Source organism: Henckelia pumila, chromosome 4, assembly GCF_033568475.1.
Source record: "Henckelia pumila isolate YLH828 chromosome 4, ASM3356847v2, whole genome shotgun sequence".
NCBI lineage: Eukaryota > Viridiplantae > Streptophyta > Magnoliopsida > Lamiales > Gesneriaceae > Henckelia > Henckelia pumila.
In genome coordinates this window covers 22,766,725-22,790,939 of record NC_133123.1, presented here as the reverse complement: position 1 = coordinate 22,790,939, position 24,215 = coordinate 22,766,725, and the positions used below count along the sequence as shown (strand labels likewise).

Here is a 24,215-nt window from a genome sequence, read left to right as displayed (position 1 = left end):
TGATTTATCTATGACCAATGAGATTAAGGAGTTCTTTGAGTTCTTTTTGTTTTTTATTCTTTCAAAGCAATTTTATATGTCATTATTTTTAGTTGCAAGAATTTAGAATTTGATTATTAGATGAAGTAATCGTTTCGATATTTAATATATAAATTTTTTATTGGACATTTCCCTAAAAATTCCTTGAAGTCTCCAGTTTTTTTGAGACGGTCCTAGTGCTATGCTCCATAGAGGTATTCAAGCAATATTGGGACACATTGAATCACAAATGTTAGCACTGGTTGAGAAGTATTCATCATGCCGTTTGTCAAGATTTTCAACTGAATTCTCGAAGACAAAATTAAAGCGTCAAAGGGTGGTAGAATTGAAAACTTGGACGAAAATATATAGTATATGATATGAATAAACTCTTTCACGATATAATTATCTTTAAATGTTTTATGCAAACTAGTGAAAAATGATACAGGTTTTTTTTTATATGTACTTTTTTTTAAAAGCACAAAATGGAGTGAGTGGGAGGTTTAGTGGGATAGTGGATAAAAAGGGATAATTAAGGAATAAAAATTTTGGTATCCTCAAAATTAATTAATATAGTAGGTTCATCGTTTATATAATAATATAGATTGTTCGTCCTAGAGTTACGAATAACTAATATGGTTGATAACTACCTTAGTTTTTTTTTGACGGTATAACTGTCTTAATTAATTGTACATGGTTATATATATTTATGAACTAACTTATTTAATATATATGTTGTAAGTTTAATTTTCTTAGACAATTGTAAACTTTGTATCGTTTTGAATTTTCTCGAAACAACATCTATTATTATTATTGTATAAAACGGGAGAGAGGTTAATAATAAAAACCATAATTTTATGAATTTTTTTCTATTCCCATAAATGCCCTCCACATACCATATTCCAATTTCCATGTTTCTATTTTTGGTTCGTCGCATATTAATTTCATCTTGGTTTTTTTTTTCTTCTGATTTTTTTTATTCAATATGAATTTAATTTTCTAAACAAAAAAATTATCTTATTTAACTAAAAAAATATATCATTCATAAAAATCGATTATACAACAACGTAGTGCATACTAGATGTGTTAGCTAGGAGAATGGGCCTTGCAATCTATTGCAACTCATAATTAAATGAGTCGGTGCGCGGACCAGCCAAATTTTTAGGCGTGTGAGGAAAACATCAACTTAACCCAACTATTTAAATGACGAATCGGCCAATTTAACGGATTTACGGGTAATTTAGCGGTTGAGATAGGCTGGCTCGTGATCCAACATTAGGTGAGACATGAAGATCCATCATTTGGTGGATTAGAAACTTGCCAATTCTCAAACCACTTTGTTTCCAAACGAACATAATCTATTTTGACACATTCACGCGCACATTAAACCGCTAAATTCCTTTGTCTTGTGAATAAAAATAAAATTGTTTCGAAAAGGGGAAAATTCCAAAAACAATTTTGTGAAGCAGCATAAAAGTTAGTACTTTAGGGAGGAGGGGGGCAGAGGCTACGCCTACAAGTAATAAATAAAGGAGAGAAATTAAAGAATCATGCACAGCCTTCGAAGAGCTAGTAGCTAGCGGTGGCAGGCAGCAAACAAACACCGCAGCAGCGGCGCATCCGCCGTCGGCCTGCGCTAATGGGGCGGAGCCACCAGCTTTGTCAGTCTGGGCCCCGCCGCTCTGCATCCTCCATTATTTATTTTCTTTTTTCCAAGTCCTTGAAAGGGATAGTGTTGGCTGTTGAGTCTCTTTCAATGGCTTCCTACACTTTGATATCCCCTCCATGCCCCTATTCTATTCTATATATTCCCACTCACCTTTATTCATACACAAAGTCTAGTGCCCACCACTATTATAAATTATGGGTCACCATTCCATTTGAATTCATCGCTTATCAAGTTTAAGATGAGATCTCGTATTTGAGATTTAAATATAACAAATATTTACTCTTAATTTAAAATGAATATTGTAAATAAGACCAAATAGATACACATAATATATTGGATTATTAATTAAAATTAAACACATAAAGTGATTAAATTTTAGTATATTGTTGAATATATATATATTAAAATTCCATGAATGAACGTCCATGTATCCTTTTTTAAAGTAAAGTAAAATAAATCACACGTTTAATTTGACATTTCATTATTTATTATTTAATTTTACATCAAAATTAAACTAACACACACGCCGCCTCTTTCCAATTTTGCACTCAAATAATAATCAGCCATAAAAAATTCACATCATCTTCTTTATATATACTAGCAGCGACACACCATAAACGAAAATGTACAATTTAATGCTAGAAAATGATCAAAGAAGAAGAATTTTAAATTAATGCATCAACCGTGCATGAGATAATGGGGAAGATGACAAAACCGCTCCACCTTAAAACTGCTATGGGAAGTTTTATTTTTTCTTAGATAAACTGTTATGAGAAGTTAGTGGAGAGTATAGTGAGAACGGTTCCAGCCTTTTTTTTTAAAATTTTTAATCTTTTTCATTTTTGGATTTTTCCATCCCAAACATATCAATTGATTTGCATGATGCCCTTATGTTTTATAAAATAGAGAAATATATATATATATATATATATATATATATATATATATATATATATATATATTTCTTTCTTATATATAAAAAATCGGCCTCTTATATACCATATTTTGTTTTACCAAAATTGTTCTTATATGATATATATATATATTACACTTTTGTTTTTGTTTTTAATTTCGATTTCATATTACAATTTAGTCTATCGATAATTTTAATAACTATGATATTATTCTCAATTGAATATAAATCAAATTAATTATAAAAATATTATACAAATACATAACACGTGCATCAATACATTAGTATATATAAACCATATGATCCACGTCGTTAATTTCACGACCCACTATTTTTTAATAAATTTGGTTAATTCGATTTGGTGTTCGGCTTTTTGTCGATTTGTGTAATGATTCAGCAAGACTTTTTCTTTTGACAGCAGATTCAGCAAGACTTTGGTCCGGGCTTCTTTTTTTTAAAAAAAAATTATTATTATCATTTGGCTTTATTGCCACGTGGTCTGTGGATTCAGTTTCCAAAATAGATAAATTCTCTACTTTCTTTTGAATTCCACTGTTGGATTGGAAATTATGAGTTAGTGACAACTCAGTAGTACATATATGTCAATATAAAAGCTTCCTCAAACAAGTATATAAAAAAAATCAAAAATAACAATAAACAACTTCGTTTAAAAAAAAAATTTGTTAAAAAAACAATATAGTTTTAAACTTACTTATTCTAAAATAATCCACATAAATATCGTGTTTATGCCATGCTACAAATTTATTTGTAGTATGGTACTTACATATATTTGTTAAAAGAATCGATACCACATTACCACGTTATCAAACTAGAAAAATAGGCAAATCTCGATGATACACGAATTTTTGTTTCAGCGTTTGATGCGTAAAATTTTATTTTCAAAAAAATTTCCGAACAAAAAAAAAAAAGAAAAGAAAAGAAGCACATAATCAAATTAACAATCTTTGTTTTCGTTCGATAACTTAGAAATCTTAATATATTTACTAATATTTTACAAAAATATTCAAACCTGTGCTTGAAAATTGAATGATAAAAAATATAACAACACTACATCCGTCCCAATCATATAAATTTATTTATTTTGCAATTTTATACATTCAGTTGTATTTTTTCTTGGATTTACTAATATATCCATATTAATCAGGTCATTGAAAATATAAAACTATTTTTTGAACAAATTAAAAATGGATGAGTTTGGGAAAAAAAAAACAAGCTTATATGTTTGAGAAAGAAAGACTATTTGACTCGATGGATTTAGGTACACTATTAGCTAACCATTACTCCAGCGCCTTAAATATTTACGTTTGTATTGTTTTTACAGGTATTAAAAAGATTATTGAAAAAGTAAATTTTATGAAGAAATTTTTAATTTTACTCTTATTTAATGAATGATTTAATAAGAAAACATAATTGAAAGTAGTTAGCACATTTAACGATGAGAATAGATTGGTAAAAAAAAAAAATAGAACCATTAATACTAAATATGTAAACTAGACCAAGGAAATGTTTTCAAACACTTTAAAAAAATTGATTATGCACCTTACGAAATTTTAAAACTTGAAAAGAAAAGTTTATAATAATATTTTTTAAGTATTTGTAAACAATATCTAAATATTTGAGACGAATGAAAAAAAAAAAGAGTGGTTTTCACATTCCGGACCGAGGTAGTATTATAACTTTAATTGACTTGATTGGATTTTAGGTACACTATTAGCTAGCAACTATTACAACTTTAAAATCGTTGGTTGATTTGCAATAAATGTTGGGACAAAATGGGCTTCTTTTTGTCGATAAGAAATTAAAGAGGGGGAATTTATTAAGGCATCATAGGACCCGTGATAGCCGTCATATCATACAATCTATTCTACATAGCCCTGTATATGTTTTTAAGACACATAAATGTGGCAGACATTCTTTCAACAATATGGCATCCTTTGTTTTGGACCCTTTCCATTACAAGAAAAACAATCGTCCCATGTGAAATCAAAGTTTCCATCAGATTTCGAGTTCGAGACCAACTGTAGCAACTACACCGAGAACCTTTTGCTCACTCTGTGATTTCGGTTAAATAAAGAAAAGAAAGGATTTAATAATTTTCATGGACAAATTACTGAACACAAACCCAAGCAGCATGGTGGTCGTGTAGTAGTTGACTGACTAATGGCAAAATATAATGAGGAAATCTGTGACAAAGTACAAAGATCCGAAATACAACTTGCTTCGAGTATTCAACTGGGGTCAAATGTTTGTATCAATATTACCAAGGGTGTATATGTACACAAAAAAATCTAAGCCAAGTCTCCCCCACGCTAGACACGCTTCGATGTATGCCTGAACCGTCGATCTTGCTGCTTGCTGCTTGCTGCTTGCTGCTTGCTGCTGCTCTTCCATAACAAAACTGTCTATATGATCCACTTCTAATGCTAAAGGGAGCTAGACAGACCATAAAGAAATCATGTAATTACAAAGATTTCAGGCGCTTCGAATAATTGAGACTTTCTCCTGCAGAAAATGAGTTCAGTCTTATATTAGTTGATTGTGTAAAGTCAAATATGAGAAATAAACCAGAGATTCTAGCCTAGACATTTAGACTCGTTGGCAGTTCGGATCTTATGCCCCGTAGATTTTGTTCATTCGAATAATTGCCGGCGTCTCTGAAATAACGGACCAGAAAGATTATATGATCACCTCGTTAGACAAGGTCTCGGAAGGAAACCAGTGCATAAGTACGCCTAGGTGCATTAAAGCAGGTATCAATTTGAATAAGATGGGCGTTGTGACCTGTAGTGAATTAGGTGAAGGCTTGTGAGCAGGCAGTCATGGGGATTCTCGGAGAAAATTTGAACATTTAAAAAACTTACGAGGCTGAGGGCTGTTGTTCCAAGAAGAAGAAGATAAACCTTACCCTGCATAGTTTTGAAAAGAATCCAAACTCAGAATGGAACGAAGAAAACCATCATTCAAGGTATAAATATATTAGCATCGCCAACAAGATTTTGACTCCCAAGTCGCATGTTCCTTAGATAGCAAATGAATGCACTTTCATTTACTTCGAAAAATGTGAATCTAATCATAATTCAACAAATGCACATCATGATAAAACCAATGCTGCTTATGCCTTGCATGTTAAACTTTGAAGGCCAAACTGAAAATGTTCACAAAGTGTTACACAGCAAATCTGAGTAAAATTTCGTTAAGGATGCACTTGGGGAGAGATGGATTTCAAATCCATGGATTCGATTATAGTTTTATTGTTACAATGAAACAATAGATCAAATCTTAAATTCACATCTTACTTATTTACACTATACAAAGTAAAATGAATTTCAAATGACATCATTATTGGATAAGCTTGAAATTCATCATGATGAACTTGAAATAAAATACAATATAAACATGTGCGGGAGTGGACTTGAAGTTTTTGACTTTAACTATCTAAACAACAAAAATACATTTGAATATATTTGAAATCTATTATTCTAAATGCAACCTAAATTAAAACTTGCAAGTCGCAACACTTTGAAATGCTCAAATTCAAAACACCATCACATTGAATCATGCTTGACAAAGGTGCAACAGAACAATCACGTGTCATCGGGACCATATCTGACTGAAAATAGCGAGATATCACCTCAACAAGATGTAAGTTTGATGCACGGCTAAGGAGAACAAATGCAAATTCCCCAATTTGTGCCAATAGCGCACCAACCTACAAATTACATGGCAACCATAAGTCATAGATCCTCGATTGAGAAAAGTATGAAAGGTCAGACTTACGATAAATGATGTCCTAATACTGTAGCCAAATGCCTTGGTAATCACTGTGGCTACCGTCGTCTTAACAACCACCACCAGAAGAACAGACGCAAGCAATATATCCACATGTGTCCAGAGGAACTGCACGTGTATGAGCATTCCAATGCTTGAAAGAAAGAGAGCAGCAAAGAGGTTACGAATCGGTTCGACCTACAAAAAAGGCATGCACTCTTAAGAATTATCAAATTATTCATTGAGAATGACTGAAAACTAGATTAGTAAATGGTTCATTCCTCAATAAAATGGGTGCATGAATAAGAAAAAAATTGTCGGAAAATACCTGGTCCAAGGTATGCTGTGCAAATTCCGTGGTAGATATCATGACCCCAGCCACAAAGGAACCCAGCTCAAGACTGAGGCCCAGCTTATCACTGCACTGAAAAACACATCATGAGATTTTTATTTCTCAATGACACGATTTACTGAAATGTCATGAAAGTCACGCATCTACCCCATGACAATCTGATCATCAGGAATTTCTAATTTTCTAGACATAACTTTTCACCTTACTCACCATAAATGCGAATTTAAAAAAAAAACTGTTTACTGGGTTAACCATATTAAACAGGAAAAATAGCAAAAAAAAAAAGTACACAAAAAGTCTGGATTACGCCGTCCTTACCCAAGCTGACATCAAGCAGAAAGCCACAGCAGCCAGCTGATAGAGTTCATTTGTCTAATAATCACATAAACAAACATGAAACATCACAAGTAAGATTCGGGCGATTCCAACAGTCAAATGGTATCTTAGAACCCCAGAGCGCACGAAAAATGAGAGCAAAAATAATCTTATGGTCTTTTTTCTTTTCTTACAGCCACAAAATTTGAAAACAACTTTAACTAGCACATGATTGACCCTACTTGAGGTTAGTATCTCTTTTAGTAGAGTATTTGCACCAATAGTTGATAACTATTCAGAGGATTACCATGGTAATGGATTAAAGCATAAGACATCAGAGCATCATTTTCTCCACTATCTACAGCAATTAAACTTGAGCATCACTCATTATTGTTGATTGTTTGTGAAAATTTCAAAATTTCTTACACAACAGATTAAACTTCTAGAATCAGATCATGTTTTCTCCGAAATCAAACACACAAAAAAATTTGTCAAGAATTGTAAAAAAATGCATGATGGACTAACTTGGGACGATAACTGTGTCATCAACTTCAAAAACCGAGGAACAAAAATCCAAGTCAACACAGAAGCCAGAGCAAGATATATGGACAGAGTGAGTAGCCTGAAATTAATACAAAACAAGTGAACAAGAAAGTAATGGTGTGGCAGACAAAAAGTAGTAACAAATGCTCTAAGATGAACTTACACTTTTCCCATTGAGACCATCCCATGCAAAATGCCACTGCTGCCGCCTAGAACAGGGAGCAAAGCAAATAACAAACCCACAGCACAGTCCTGGAATATTATTTGAAAAGAAAATAATGATATTCACACAATGGTCATACAAATAATAACTTAGCCAACTATATCGGAAGATTCAAATCAACCTGAAAAATAAGAGTTCCAATTGTCACTTGACCATGAAGGGCACTGTTACTGTTCCTCTCAACCAGAAACTTGACTACCTGCGAGGAATTATGACAGAAAAATTAATTGTTGCGTGATTACATCCTTCGTTACACAAACAAAGGCTCATGGTTGATTATTTGTAAAAATAAAAACATTAGATAAATACCACAGCAGTAGATGACATTGAGAGAAAACAGCCTACAAAAACACCATCTGACAATTTTGCTCCACATAACTGCGACCATCAAATCATGTGTCATCAGCATAAAATGCCAAAGCAAGTGTCCAAATGATATACAAGATGTAGGATATCAGATTTTTACCACCGCAGTTATACTGCATAAAAACATAAGAATGACAATCTGAAGAAATCCACCAAGGACAGCGACAGGTCCCACAACTTTAAGCTGCGTCAGTTATATATATATATTAGGACAGTCTAGGACTCTAGAATATAGATAGACAAATATGCCATTAATGATGGCATAACGAAAGAATTGCACCTTTGATAAAGAGAACTCCAGCCCTAAAGCAAACAAGAGAAAGACAACCCCAAACTGAGCCACAGTCTCACACTGAAATATGGATGGAAAACAAATTGGGGGTAATTGAGATATAGGAAAAAGTAGTTTGTGTGAAATTGACCCTAATTGAGATATAGGAAAAAGTAGTTTGTGTGAAATTGACCCTAACTCAGTGCCAAAAAAAAAAAACAAAGAAAGAAAGAAGAAAGAAAGAAAGGAAAAGAAGGAATTTGCTATTATAAATTATGGTAGGAAAACCACTCAGAAACAAAACAGAGACAACTCAAAGAATGCATGATAAAGCATATATTAATTGAGAAGGAATGAAGAACACAATAACTGATTAAAAATGATTTCAGACTGAGAAAAGGTTACTCTGTACTATTTGACGACAACTTAGCAAACAATTATTTGTAGAAAGAGACAATTGAGTTATATTAGACCACAAAGAAGAGAGATAAAGTCATCTTCAGAAAATCACTTGGCAACCAACCCTCTTGCCAATCTAATACAAGCAATACATTTGACAGAATATCAACTGAGTTTTATCTCCTTCTTCCTTTAAAAACCGAAAACTTAGAAGTATCAAGTTTTGAGACAAAATGTATAAAGGTAGGCATCTTGTTCAGTACCTGAGTAGAAAATCTAAACTTATCCGAAGGGTTCAGCAGGAAGGAATGAAATTGTCAGAGTGAAACGATAAAGTTCACTTTCTGCTAAAGATTTCCAACATCCAAACAGCAGAAAGGTTGCAAAATATAATACACTCTTTTTGGAAAATTCGAATTATTTTAGCGATAAAGAAACATTATATAATAACACACCTGTACCATCTCGCTGATGAATTTTAAACCACCAGGTCCAATTATTGATCCCGCAAGTAGATAACCAACAATAACCTATTATCCAAACCAATGAGAATATTCGTTATTCTTCAAAACACGAAATTTACTGTAGGGAAAAGTTTCCAAAGGCAAAATGAATGATCCAGAGAGCACGGGAAATAAATAATAAATGGACTAAAACAGTATTTAAAACAAGCAAAAGCACCAACCGGTTGTCCCAAACATGAAAAGATTATTCCACCAATGGCGGCAGAGACGATCACAACTACCAAGTCTGAAATCAGCCTGATTTCAACATTGTATATGATTTAATCTGTACTGTGCAAAGTTTGAACAGCAGTATTTACAAAATTCAAAACTCCCCAACTCCACCAATATGTGTTTGTGGGTGGGGAGGGCAGAGCACACAAACAATGTATGGTTGTATGTTAACAGACACTCTCTCTCTTGCATAAGTTGCTCAAGTATATTTACCTAAAATCTACTTGAAGCACAGGATATTTTGACTTCTTATTCGACATCACGAACACATTATCCTGCAATTAAGCATAGTGAATGCGGAAGGATTCATTCATCAATAACAACACTGAAAATTGGCTGCAGAATTCCTGTCTCAACAACGTTGCCCCATGAAAATAATTTCACCTTTTTATCAATCAGAGTTGTCATGTCATCAGAATCTTCATTCTCAAGTGAGAAAACATCTTGAAGCTGGAAAGCTTTGGTCCCACTGGAGCATGAGGGTAAAACAGGTTCAAAATACTGGCATTATTTTCTTGCATGACAACAAACTATATTATTCAATTCGAGAAGCAAATTTACTTAGCCTCTTTAGTTTCGTTCTTCTTTATCTTCTCATGAGTGATTTTGGCAACAGTCTCCAATTCAGCCTGGGCAGTCATGATAGAATCTAATGTTAGCAAAAAGTATAAACAGTGATCAGTACAAACAGAATAGTGCAAAGATGGCCTGAAAGATGAACAAGAATACAGTTAGTTCATAACCACCAATCCCGAAAGAAGGCTAATCAAAGCACATGCTGTCCAAACAATCACCAGCTATTTAAGAGATTGAAAAATAATGGAATGACCAACAAACCAACTTTCTCTCACAAAATATCACACTATCATTGCCTTCAATTCTTTTGCCGATAGTAATCCAAAGTATTAAGAGAAAGTATCACAAGTATTCGAAATGATGCACGAAAACACAAACCAGACGGATAAATAAACTTTTAACTCTTTATGATGAAGCAGATAAGAGAATCTATGAAGCTATAAGTCATAATTATAAATATATATATATATCCTAAAATGCCCACTTCAAAGCATTTAAAAAAGAATATCAAAAGAGGAAATAAACAGACCTGTTGATCAGCTACACTGCTATTGAAGCTGCTTTCGCCAGAACCTTGAAAATGAACAAGAAAATGAAAGCAGTAACAAAAGACTAAGCTTTACCACTTGAAGAAACTGCTTCATAAACAGTGTGTCGAAAAAAAAACATATAAAATTCCTCCGTATAATCTCAAAAACCTAATTTGACCATTTATTTCCCAAAAGCAAAACTTCAACCGAAATCAAAGTAGGAAAAACAAACTAACCTCCGGGCTGATCATTCTCGGAAAACTCTTTCTCCAAGACACGATCAAACATCTTCGCAATACTCCCGTCCCCATTATCAGTAGCCGTCGAATTTACCAAGTCCCCGTAAAACCTTTCCCTAATTTCCTTCTCCGATGTCGCCGAAACACTAAAACTCGAGACAAAAACAACAATCACGAGAATCAAACCCAAAACCCCATAACCCTTCACCATCCCCATTGCCGAGCAAGAAAAAATAAAAATGAATTCTTCAATTAAAATCCAAAAAACCCAACTTCATAAAATTCATTTTATCTCTTTCCGATAATGATATAGCTTTGGGGCAAAGGGGATTGGATTTGATGTGATCTTGTATTGAAAGGAACCCAGAATCCTCTGAGTTTGTTGGATTTTGGTTTGTTAATTAAAGGCGCGAGATCTTGAGAAACGAAAATAGGTTTTTTTGCTTCTGTTTTCAGCAAATCATTTCATGACACGTGTCCACTGCTGGAATCTTGCATGCAACCTAGGACCAATGATCTCTAAAGTCAATAAAAAATTTTGCTAATTATTTTTAAATATTCTAAACAATTTTTATTTTATTTTTTTTAAGTTAGGGGTCTCGAATCTCTTCTGATAGAGTTTTGTATGTATAAGTTTTTTAAAATTAATATTGATTTTTCCTTTCCAACGTGCTTAATATAATACTAGCAGCAACCGTCGTACACGTGTTGCGTGTGTAACATAATGCTTTTATTTTATGTATGGTGGAGTGCAAATAACCAAAATCGTTGAATGAATTTGTACTGAAGAGGTGGAAAATAGCAGTTTGTGGTTTGAAGTCTCATTTTGTCACCTACGTTCCGCAAAGTATTTGATTAGATTATTCATAAATGTTCAATTGGGGTTAAATATTTAAATATTGTAATCAATATTTGTTAGTCGATTATACATATTAAATGTTCAATTGCTATCGATATCACAATCAATATTGAAACATAGAATTCAATAAATTTGTTAGTTGATTATCACCCCAATTGAACATTTATGAAGAAAATATTTCTTCTTATAATTAGAGACATAGTTTTTTGGCAAAGATTTAATAAAATTTACGGTACAACATCAATTTATTAATGAAATTTATTTGAGTACATCAAAGTTCCATAAAAAATTGAAAGACAATGTCTTCCAAATGAAAAACATCCACCAATAAAAGGCTAATTGAATCATATTCCAAATATACACAATCTCTCTCCATGTAAACAACAATTTTGGAGGTTTAGTAGGTTGAAAAATAACAAAACAACCAAAACTTATCAATATTATAAATAATTTAAAAGCCAAAATACTAAACAAAGACCAAATATTAACCTATGTTTAACATATTTGTGTGAAATCTTCTAGGAATGCAAAACTGATAGTTTATATGGAAGCTCTGAACATGGATGGGAGAAACCTAAAGAGTAAGAAGATTTTCTTGATAATTTTGAAAGCGACGATGAATTATTGGTCTTCTTCGAATTCACAATACCATTATTTTGATATTGCACCGCATACCATTAGAAAACTCCCGATCTTTCTCCATTATATGACACCAAATCTCCTAAAGAACTCAACCATATCATTTTCGAAAATGAATAAAAAAACATGAAAATAAATCTCCAACATTCAATATCTTACCACCACTTAGTTAATTCACTTGATAAAGAGTTTGACAACAAAAACATGTTCAAAGAGAATTGTATAATATTGCGATGAAAGTTTAATTTGAGATGTGAGTTTGTAAAATCTACAAGAAGTTTGTACTCAATAAAATGTGCAGATGTTAGTTGCAGTTGGAGTTTGAGTCTAGGCAAAAAAAAATCGTCAAAGATTACGGTTTGAACTTATTGAAATAAGCACAGTAATTATCTGACAACAAGCAAGTGCAACTATAGTAGCTGCAGATATGTTGGTAGAAAATTTTAGAAGATAACAAAAAATACCTGCTTTGAAATCAATACAAACAATGACGAAAAATAAGGGCATTAATGTTAGTTACTTTAAAACATGGAAAGGAAGCAGGTTGCTACAAATCAACTGAGGGGATATCTTGTCAAAAGTTTCAAGTTACTATCCACACGTGATTGAACAAGTGAATACAGGGTCAAAAATGCATTTGAAGTTAACAAAAATCTTAATTCAAATATGCGTTTCTGGCATACTGATAAGTGCAATTTATGCACTTAATTTATATATGTTTTGACTTGGATTTTGTGATGTATCGAGTGGATATTATGCGCATTTGTTGTTATTTTTGTGAGATGCAAGAATTACAAGAAAAAAAACAAGAAGAAGGGGAATGATGAATTATGGAGTAGCAACTTCAAAAAATTACTGAGAATTTTTTAGACATCCAATTCCAATCTCCACCGTTCATAATAAATATTAGAATGTTTAAAGCTGCTGTCAAAATTTCAGCTCAATCCGACGCTTAGATTGTGAGATATGATTTTTTGAAAATTTTCGCGCGCTGCATAAATCATCTACGCGAGAAACAAGAGCTAGTTGCGGGAAGTGTTGCGCCTCTACGGGAATTATAAGCTTCTGCATGAATTATAAGCTTCTGTGCAAGAAGAAAACTTTTGCGCTTCTTTGGCAGAAAGTGAGGAAAATTGAGACAAGTTTCTGCGCAACATGTTGGGCTTCTGCGGGAGAGGAAGAAAAGAAGCCATGCGCTTATGCGCATCAAGTCACGCTTCTGCGCAACCAAGAAGAACAAAGTAAGCGTTTATGCGAGAATCTCACGCTTCTGCGTGAACTGATAAACATGGAAAAATAAAAGAGTTTGGAAATTTGTGAAGACATGAATTGTGGGCTTGATTTATGGGATTTTCATCCACATATAAAAGAGATCTTGAAGATGAAATTGGGGGAGACGCACAGAGAAACGCACAAATCAGCCGCACACTTTGGAAAGAATTGAAAGGAGAAGAAGCGGCACCCAAACAACAGAACCACAAACAACTACACATTCAAGTAGGCTTGGGACACGGATTTGAGACGTGGGAGCGAACGACAAGGGATAATCGAATCACAAGACAAAAGACATTCATCTGGGGACGGAGAATCAACTCTAATCTGTGATTTTTATTATCTGCCTTGATTTATTATGAGATTTTGAATATGTCTATGTGTTTAATTATTTCATTATAAAATTATTGGTTGTTTCTAGAGATTGACGGATCTTGATTGAAGTTTCATGTTTTAACTATTATTTATTCTTAACAATTTATTTGTGTATTTCTGTTTTTACTGTCTTTCAATTACTTGATCAATAATTGAATTGTTATATTTATTTGAAATCTGACACTCGGGAGAGGAGATTTTGAATAGGATTATAGGACAACACAACCTAGGATTTTGTAGAGTTCGGGAGGCTTACAAATTCCTTTGAGATCACTGAAAGAGAACCATAGAACTTGATTAAATTATTTTGTTGTTTGATTTCTGATATGGATATCGAAATTATCATTAAAATAATAACATTTACTCGGCACTCGAGAGAAGCGGTAAATAACAATTAAGGGTTCTTGACCTATAAATTGAAATAGATAATATAATCAATTGATATGGTTTGCATGAATGAAATCGAGTGATATCTTGTATCTAGAACTCGTCTCATAGCGTGTACCCAAAGCCATCCTTGAAATTCTAGATTTTTTATTTTATCTAGTTTATTGAATTTTAAACTTTGATTTTCTAAACAAAGTTGAGATTATTTTAATTATAGTATTTAGTGTGAATATAAATTTTCAATCCTCGTAGGAACGATACTCTACTCACACTCTATTAAAACTCGACACCGTGCACTTGCGGGCACAAATTTATGCAACAAGTTTTTGGCGACTTTGCCGGGGATTGATTCAATTTATTGTGCACTAATACTGTTACCAAGTGATCTTGATTTTGATTTCGAATTATTATTTTTTTATTGTCTATTTATTATTATCATAATTTTTTTGCATTAATTTATTTTGTTTTATCTATGCCTGCAGTTTATTCACAGATCTTAAAGTTTTAAAAGTGCAGACGCAGTCAGGCTGAGAACTATAAACTAAGCGCTGGTTGGGAGGCAACCCAAAAGTTTTTATTACTATTTATTTATTTTGTTTATTTTATTTTCATGTATTTACTTCTTAAATTTTTGTCCCTTGTCAATTTTTTTTATAAGATGTGTGAAGATGAATTTTGGTGGTGTTACCCCTACTATACCCCAATGCGCTGTAAATGACGATGAAAAGGATGATGACTACTGATAGTCGTTGTCACAGGTACGTGCATTCCTCTGCTATTTCATTTGTTTATCGTACATTGAGGATAATTCACAATTTAAGTTTGGGGGTGTTTAAAAATTTTGAAAATTTTTCATGTGTTAGTTTGAGTTAAAGGAATGATGTGTAATTGTGTTGGCCTATGATGAAAATAATTTTTTTTGTCAAAAATGTCAATGTTAGATATATTTAATATTGAGTTCTCACAAAATTGCACGAATGCTTTGATTGTTGACACCCTAGTTATTAGAGAAGCTTTGTGATTTTGTGAGTGGATTGAATGATTTGATTCGTAACTTTGGTAATTTATACTCAAGACCGAGATAGACTTCTACAAGCTTAGAAATGATTTAGGCAAACATATTGAAAGTTAAAAAGTTTCCAAAGCAACAAAGAAATTTTTTTTACAACTCCATCCGGGCCGCAAAACATACCGTTCATGTATCACAAGATTTAAATATATAAGGAATGTGGCATTGGTTGATAATACATATTTGACAGGAAAATATAAATGTGTTTTACTAATAGCCACAACAAAAGATGAAAATCACCACCAGTATCTTATTGCTTGGAAAAAAATTGATTCATAAAGTTAAGCATCTAAGACTTGGTATTTTTTTGAAAAGTTAAATGAATTGATACCGATGATAATGAACAAGCTTTTTTTTTCTGACATACATATAAAGGAATCATCAATGGTATTACCTCTGTGTACAAGCTAGCACGACCTGGGTATTGCATGTGACATCTTGGACAAAACATCAAGTGACGGCTGAAGCCCAAGATAGATGGAATTGCGTTGTTTATGTGAGCTGCTAAATCTTATGTGCAGTTTAAGTTTGATGATTGTACAAAGAGATGAAAAATAGCTATCCAAGCATCACAAAATATCTCGAGGGCATCACTGATCGAGAAAAATGACTCGAGCAAAATTTCTTGGTTCTCATTATACTATTATGACGACAAACGGATTAGAGTCAATTAATGCAAATTTGTTGTCTTCCATGCGAGCTATCAATGATTGATTTTTTGGATGCTATTCAAAACCTTATCTCATCGTGATTTAATAATCATCGGAAAGCTACAACTATTTCAACACGACATCTTTATTCCATGGGTACGTTCATGAGATGACCTTGCGATCAAGATTTATTGAGCCGCAGAAAATGAAATTTTTTTGGATACATACTTTTGAATACCATATCAACGGAGTTGGTCATGAATGGAAGAACATGTCGTTTTCAAGTTTTCGACACTGACAGACTTCTACGTGTACATGTTGTTGCGGCTGCTGTCACTATTGTATGAACATATAAAAATTATGCTCGCATTATTATACCACAAATGTATTGGTAATGACGTAAATGAAAACTATTTATCCTAATATATCTCTCTCGAAAGAACGAAACATACTTGTTGACATTGATTCTCTCTCATTGTAGTTTATTCTAAAGTTAAATTTCCCAAATGGAGAACAAAGAAAAAGATGATTCCTTCTATTTGAAAATTTAAAAGCAGAAAAAATAGACTAATTAATATAAGGATTTAATTTTTTAATTCTTGTTAATTTCTTGTCGAGGTTGGTATTTTTGAACTCATGTGCTCATGATTTTCTTTTGTTCTATTGACATGCTCCTTTAACATTTGCGCTAATGAGATTTTAATTTATTATTCAATAGACATGTTCTTTCTTGTGAAAACATTCTTCATTAAATCTTTGTTTTTTTTTTTGAACCTAAATCCCATCGGTTGAGCTGCTTGCATGTCATTGACAAAAAAACTTGTGTGTGATTTTTGTTGGAAGAAAAAGATAGTGGTTTGTGAAATATTTCATTGATAAATTCTTTTAATTCGCTCTGATATTTTAGTACGTTAATATATATATATATATATATATATATATATGAGTTCTTTTATGGTGCCCAACTCTATATGCCCAACTCCATGCCCACCATGTACAATATGTGATAAGTCAACTCATCAATTGTGTTGGTCAACTCACATATTGTACATGGTGGGCATGGAGTTGGGCATATGAGTTGGGCACCATAAAAGAACTCTATATATATATATATATATATATATATATATATATATATATATATATATATATATAGTTTCTTTTAAGTGCCCACCTATCATGCCCACCACCATGTCCACCAATGATGTGACACTATTCTATTGGATGTGATAAATTGTAGGTCCAATAAAATAGTGCCACATCATTGGTGGGCATGATAGTGGGCATAATAAGTGGGCACTTGAAAGAAACTCTATATATATATATATATTATAATTTGCAGTTGGCCTTCTATAATCAATTGCAAAATAATCATTTTCAAAGATTTAGTTTTTACATAAGTATTTCACCTGTGTGATGTACAATATTTTATTTTTATGTAATTAGTAATAAAAATTAACAAGTATGAATGTTTGAATAAATAATTAAAATACAACTAAATTAAATTTGAGTTTGAATAAAAAGATTTGAAATACATGAATTTAAATGTATATTTATTGTTTAAATAACTTACGCAAAAAAACCATAAAAAACTTACACGAAAAAAATAAAATTCATCTTTATTTATTTACACTATAAGTGAGCTATTCATATTGTATTTCAAATTCTTAGGACATTTGAATCATTTGAAATTCATTATGGTAAGAAAAAAATATATAAGTAAGAAATTGATTTGAGTTTTCATTGTTGAAGTTATTTAACAATGAAATGAAATTCGAAGTCCATATATTTCAAATGACCCAATTTAAATGTAACCTAAATTGATTATAGGCCATATATTTAGAAAACAAAAAATTAAATAATTTAAAAATGATGAAAAACTTCATAATACAACACTTATTGTTGAATTTTTTTTTAGTTATACCACATATCGAAATTTTAAGATTAATAGGATTCAAAATTTCGGACCCTTGTGATTCATAACTCTCCATACCACTGACCATGACAAAATTACATCGGCTCCTCGAAATAAGTCCACATGAGTCAATGATTGACTCTATCATAAAAGAATAATGTATTTGTTGGAATAAATATTTGTTCAAAGTTTTGATTAATAATAATAATAATAATAATAATAATAATAATAATAATAATAATAATAATATCAACACACAAATATTAAATGTACCAAAAAATCATCATGACATATTGAATAAAAAAAATCGAGAAAATATTTTATTTTTTGTTTTGTTTTTCAGATTCATTTAATATTTTATTTTTGAAAACGTATATAGTCATGAGTATGTAGTTTTTTTTACAGAAGTTTTTTTTCTCATACTTCTTTTAACTATCTATTTATTTTGATCTTGTACACATATTTAGGAGAAAAATCATTATATTTTGATGAATTTTTTTTTCCTTTATTATTTTTATGCTATTAAGTTCTAAAATCTCAAAACAATTTCATATCTTTTATTTTGTTTTGTTGCAAAAAAAATATCTAAGTATTCTTTCAAATATTATAAATTTATAAATATTGTTTATTTTTAAGAGATTTGTGTATCCAATAATTATAAATTTTACACAAGAAATACTTAACTCTCCCTATATATAAAGAATCTCCCCCTTAGACACCATTTTTTCATTTGCCGAAATTGCCCTTATGTGATATAAATATTACAATTTTATTTATTTGTTTTTTTTGAAATTTCGATATTTCAAATTTTCATATTTTTCTCAACTAAACATTATAGATATGATAACTTGATAAATAAATTTTAAATTTATTTTTATATTATTTTATAAATGAAAAAAAATAAATTTAAATATTATTGAAAAAATAATATTTATACATAACATACAATATTAAACATATGGTTTTATACACACACAACACATGTGTGCGATTATGTTAGTGTTCTATAAAAAAACAAATGATAAAATTTCTAAATGTTTAAATAAAATTTGTTAACTTTTAAAATGAAATAGCAAGATAGAAAAATAAAATAAAAAATGCTATTGCAATATACATCGCGCAACAGTTCGATAAGATGATGTTACCCTAAATTCCATACAATTATTAGTATAAAATATTCTTAATTAAATATAATAAAAAATTAATATGAAAAGTATATAAAATTAAATAAACAAACCAAAACAGTATGATAATGAAAAAAAATTATAACGTATATATCGTCTATGCATGTGATACAAAACTTTTATAGGTTGGATTTTCTAACACGCAACAAGTACGGTATTTTACAAAATATGAAAATATCATAAAATACTAATTTTATCAAATTTATATTTTACTCATAATGATACAATTTTTTCAAAACAACCACGCTATTAAAAGCAAATTAAATTATGTTTGATCATGAATACTATAAGGGCAACTTGTAGATAACTCCCTAAATCAAACATAACTTTCAATTTACTCTCTATATTTGTATTTCCGAAAATGCCCTTGTCGTTATTTTAATCATTATTATTTCTTGAATTATCAAATGTGGAATCGGATTCAAAATCTGATTCACTTGATTCATCAAAATAATAAATATTTTCATCATCGGATAAAAATTCAATTGTTTCTACGGGATAGAATCCAATAGTATATATTTCTTCAAAAAGTTTAATTTTATTTTTCTTTTCGTTTCGTTTTGGACATTCATTCGCATAATGTCCTTCTTCGTTGCACAACTAACATGTGCAATTCTTTCCTTTACCCTTTGGGCAAGGTGGTTTTTTGTTATCAAACTTTTTATAAAATTTTCTTTTATAAGGTTTTCTGAAGAAATTCTTTTTAAATTTTTTTTTCTTATAGGGAATAAATTTCTTATTAAAAGATTTATAAGGTTTATTAAATTTATTCTGTTTCTGTCGTTTTAAATATTTGTGTGACATGTTTGTTTTGCAACCGTATTCTTTTACTGTGAATTCCATTTTGTCACAACAAAGTTTATTGTTTTGTTTGTAGGATTTAGAGATTCTTTTATTTAGTGTTACTTCATGACATTTCTTTGTTATTATGTCTTTGATGAATTTAATAGCTCCTCCTAAAGTTTTAGCATAAGGACTAGTTAAGAATTCATCTTTACTGTGTATAGGTATATTAGGTATCTTATTAAAGATACTTAGTTTATAATGTTCCTTTTTATCAGCATCTATTAATTGATAATAGTTTGTTTCATAATCACAAATAAATTCTTCTAAGTAACATAAATTGCATAATTTAATATTATCTAATATAAAGATTGCTCTATTTTGTTCTATATTCTTAGCTACCAAATTAGCATCATTATTAGAAACTCCTAAAAATTCTTGGTACAAGGCATCAACAAATAGTTCAAAATATCGATGTCCTGTCATTCCTTGTGGTAGATTAGTAATTACTAGGTTTTCAGCCCAAGTTCTTACTGCTCCTACCAGTGTCATTTTTATCATCCCATGAGTTAAAACTTGAATATTCTCACTTTTGTCTAATAATGGTGTTAATTGAATTTGTACTGATAGTTCATTTGCCCAATGATCTATCTTTGATTTTCTTTCTTTGGCTGTTGAACATCCTAAATCTAAGATATTTTGTTTCACAAATCCTGATGTTTTTGATTCTCTAAGAATATCTCTAACATCTTTATAAGATCCAGAGTATTGGTCTCTGTTATATTTAAATTCTTCATCATCTCTTCCACCACTACCTTCTACATTCGTTCGTAGATTTAATCGTGGTCTAGAATCATCTTCAGATTCTGATTCTGAAATATCCATATCTCTGTATTGTTCTGAGTCCTGATGTGAATGATATAATTCTGAATGATATAATTCTTCTGTATTTACTTCTATTTGTTCAAAATCAGATGAGTCGGTTTCACTAAACATCTCCATACTTATGTTTGCCATAACTAAGGGGATTTCTATACCATGATTCAATTTTGAATGGTGGTTCTTCTTCCATTTTTCTTTTTTCCTTTATCTATTGGAAGAACTTCCTTAAGATAGTTTAATATTTCATTACTATGTCTTTCTTGTTCAATTATTAATCTAGTCGTTGCTAAATCAATATATTCTTTGAAATTCTTCTCTAATTCTTGTATTGATAGATTGATCTTATTAATATTATTTTCTAAATCTTCTAGATCTTTTTCTAATTTTATTAAGGACGTCATTGCGATGAGGTTGACTCATTAACAATAGCTTGTTTAATTTTAAGAATATTTTGATTCATGGTTCCAATCTTATCAAAAATATCTTCATCATTTCTAGCAAATGATAATGATCTTCTTGGTACAGACTGTTTTGTGATTTGGAGGTCATCTGAACTCCATCTTTTATAGGGATTTATTTCTTCAATAAATGCTTTTCGAGGGTGTTCAATTCTTGTAATATTTTCAAACATTCTTTCAACAGAAATAGTTGGTTTTGTTGAAATTATTCCTGTTTGAGAATTATTACTTATTGCTAACATAGTTTATATTGATCGGTTGGTTTCCTGTTAACATAAGATTATTTCTATAAAAGTAATAATCTAATGTTAAAACGTTATTTATGTTTTTATCAAAAAGAGATATATTGTATTGTGGATAAATACAAAATTTCATCTTTTTGTAACATAAATTTTCTTCAATTTTTCCAAGGATAGAATCCTCGAAATTACGTATTCTTTTGTCACGAATTGTTATTTCAATTGGTGTATCTATTCCTTCTCGGTAGTGAGCTGATATTATTATTTCAATTCCTCCGATATGAACATATTTCAGTTCAGATCGTTCTTTTTCACTGGCTTTTGCCATGATGGTATTAATATCTTGAGTTGTTAATAACTTCAGAGTATTAGACCTTAATTCGTTATTTATTTTACAAGATCGTTCTTTTATACGAATCGAATAATAAATTAAATTTTTCCTGGGATTAATAAAATTTGAAATCTTAATTAGTATTCCTGGTTGGTCTATTAGATTTGTTTTTGAATTAGAAAATCATGTTTTCTGTATTTCAGCAAACTTGCTTTGATTGAATATAATATTCAAATTATACTCTTGGTTTTATTCAGATTCTTCAGATTCATCGACTAGGTTGTTTTGATTTGGAATTGTTACTTCTTTCATTTTAACAGATGATAGAACTTCTTAATTTTCTTAAGAAAAGCCTTTTTGTCGAATCTATCTGTTCTAATAAATTCTGAAAATCTTCGAAACTATCAATTGAAGATTGATAATTTTTAATATGTTTCAAATTGTTTTCACACTTTTCTATATCAAAATTTATATTTTGAGAATATAAATTAAAGATATTCATTTTTGTATTTTCATACATTTTTTATTTAATTAGTAAAAATTGTTACTTTTATTATTTTGTTTTTGTTGATCAGATTTCGATAAAAAAGTTTGTTCTTATTCATAACATATTGTTATGTCTTCAATTTCATCATTTTCAGAAATTTGAATTATCATTTTTTAGTTGCTTGAAAAATGTTCTTTTTTATGATTTTTGAAATAAAAGGTTTGGAGATCTTTTATTTTATTCCATAATTGATCTATTTGACGTAAATCTTTTAGTAAGATTATTTTATCAAATAAATTTTTAATCTCAATATCTAAAGTTAATCCAGACATTAATAATTTGCTTTATTTAAGCTCTGATACCAGGTTGCGGAATTCTTCAAATTCTTATGAATTTTCTTATTCATGGATGTACAGATCTGATTCATGGATTTTCAGATCTGATTCATTTATAACAGATAAATGTTTTCATATTAGTTTGGTTCCATTCATGGATTATTAATACAAATTTTAGTTGATAAATTGATTCAAATATGGTTAAATCAGAAGTATTTAAACGATATTCACAAAATGTATCATATTCATGATCATCTTCTATTTCGAACCAGTTTTTTATTATTAATCTTCCATTTTTTATAAAGGATGATGACATGATTAATGTATTTTGACTATTTCTTTGAATTAAGGGCTGCAGGAGGTTTAGGAAGGTTACCTTGTTTGAATGAATCTTGGTTTTGAGCAGAGGCCAAATCCTTGCTTTCCCTTAACGATCACTTGATCAACTGGTACTTGCTCTATGGATCTCCAGGTTTACTCTTAACCATGAATATTCAATGATTGGTTTCCAACCTTATCCTCCTTATGCCCTGCTTGTTTAGTTATTAGCCATAAGGCTTATTTTGTTTCTGATTTTATGTTTCTTAGTTTCTGATAGTTTTCATACATCTTGTATGAATCAGATTGTAAGAAACTTTAAGAAGAGAGAGATACTCAAACTTCACTTACTATTTTACAGCACAAAATATCTCAGCTTTTGATTGAAAGGTAGCTCCAAGCCGAGACCGACCGAATGGGTCCACTTCGAGTGGAGTCTCAATCAATCAACCTAATAAGAAGAAAGGGGCTCAACTTCTTCGATTAGGCTACCACCCTGGTTTAGCTGAGGATGGGATTCAAAGAGATACGAGTCGGAAAGACGCCCCAACTCCATGTTTTATCTTTTTCCTATCTCTCTCTCGATATCCTTCTTTCATCCTTGCCATCCATTAGAATTGTGGCTTGGACGGGGTCGTCCAGCGGTTGAGGGGCAGCTGACCGAAAGGAAAGCAGCAACTCCATCATGAAAGAAGGTTCTACGAACTTCCCCGATTGACCGATGGCTCTTTAATGGCTGATTTTACTGCAGAGGACCTTTCTTGAATACACTGGACTTCGATGCCTCCGGCTTGTGTTTCAATGACGGGTAAGGCGGTCAAACTACCTGCGCCTGTAGGGATTAGTGTGTGAGACCGCGATCCACAAAATATCGCCATGCAGTACGAATTGCATGGCTGGCACAATTCTGACCGATCCGAAGGTTGATTGTTTTTTTCCGCTACTAATTGAGTGCCAGCACGTAGCTGTGCTGTCAGTAATAAGGTACCCTGTTATGCTTAATGAGTCCTGGTTGCAAGTAATCGTCCGTATTGGAGGATTTTTCTTTTTCTGAGGGATGGCATCCTCTTCAATCTCAATCCGCCAGGAGCA

At 31.1% G+C, this 24,215-nt stretch overlaps 1 protein-coding gene across 1 annotated transcript; it reads right to left on the bottom strand.

Annotated features, from left to right (window-relative positions):
* Nucleotides 1-4,767: 4,767 nt before the first annotated feature.
* On the bottom strand, nucleotides 4,768-11,358 carry LOC140867608 (K(+) efflux antiporter 5). Its single transcript, XM_073272671.1, has 20 exons — nucleotides 10,938-11,358; nucleotides 10,701-10,744; nucleotides 10,157-10,224; nucleotides 9,980-10,064; nucleotides 9,809-9,870; nucleotides 9,544-9,619; nucleotides 9,314-9,388; nucleotides 8,469-8,540; nucleotides 8,289-8,372; nucleotides 8,132-8,200; nucleotides 7,944-8,021; nucleotides 7,763-7,851; nucleotides 7,582-7,678; nucleotides 7,060-7,113; nucleotides 6,718-6,813; nucleotides 6,399-6,587; nucleotides 6,253-6,330; nucleotides 5,483-5,527; nucleotides 5,310-5,402; nucleotides 4,768-5,123 (listed from the first exon to the last, which is right to left on the bottom strand). Exons 1-20 carry the CDS (start codon nucleotides 11,155-11,157, stop codon nucleotides 5,094-5,096), a joined length of 1,704 nt encoding a protein of 567 aa, XP_073128772.1. The 5' UTR covers nucleotides 11,158-11,358; the 3' UTR covers nucleotides 4,768-5,093.
* Nucleotides 11,359-24,215: the final 12,857 nt, after the last annotated feature.

Coding starts and splice junctions, on each gene's coding strand:
- LOC140867608 (XM_073272671.1), bottom strand. CDS start 11,157: ATGGGGATGGTGAAGGGTTATGGGGTTTTGGGTTTGATTCTCGTGATT. Junction 8,541..9,313: donor TCATCAGCGAGATGGTACAG/GTGTGTTATTAT, acceptor TCCATATTTCAG/TGTGAGACTGTGGCTCAGTT. Junction 6,588..6,717: donor CACAGCATACCTTGGACCAG/GTATTTTCCGAC, acceptor CCTTTTTTGTAG/GTCGAACCGATTCGTAACCT.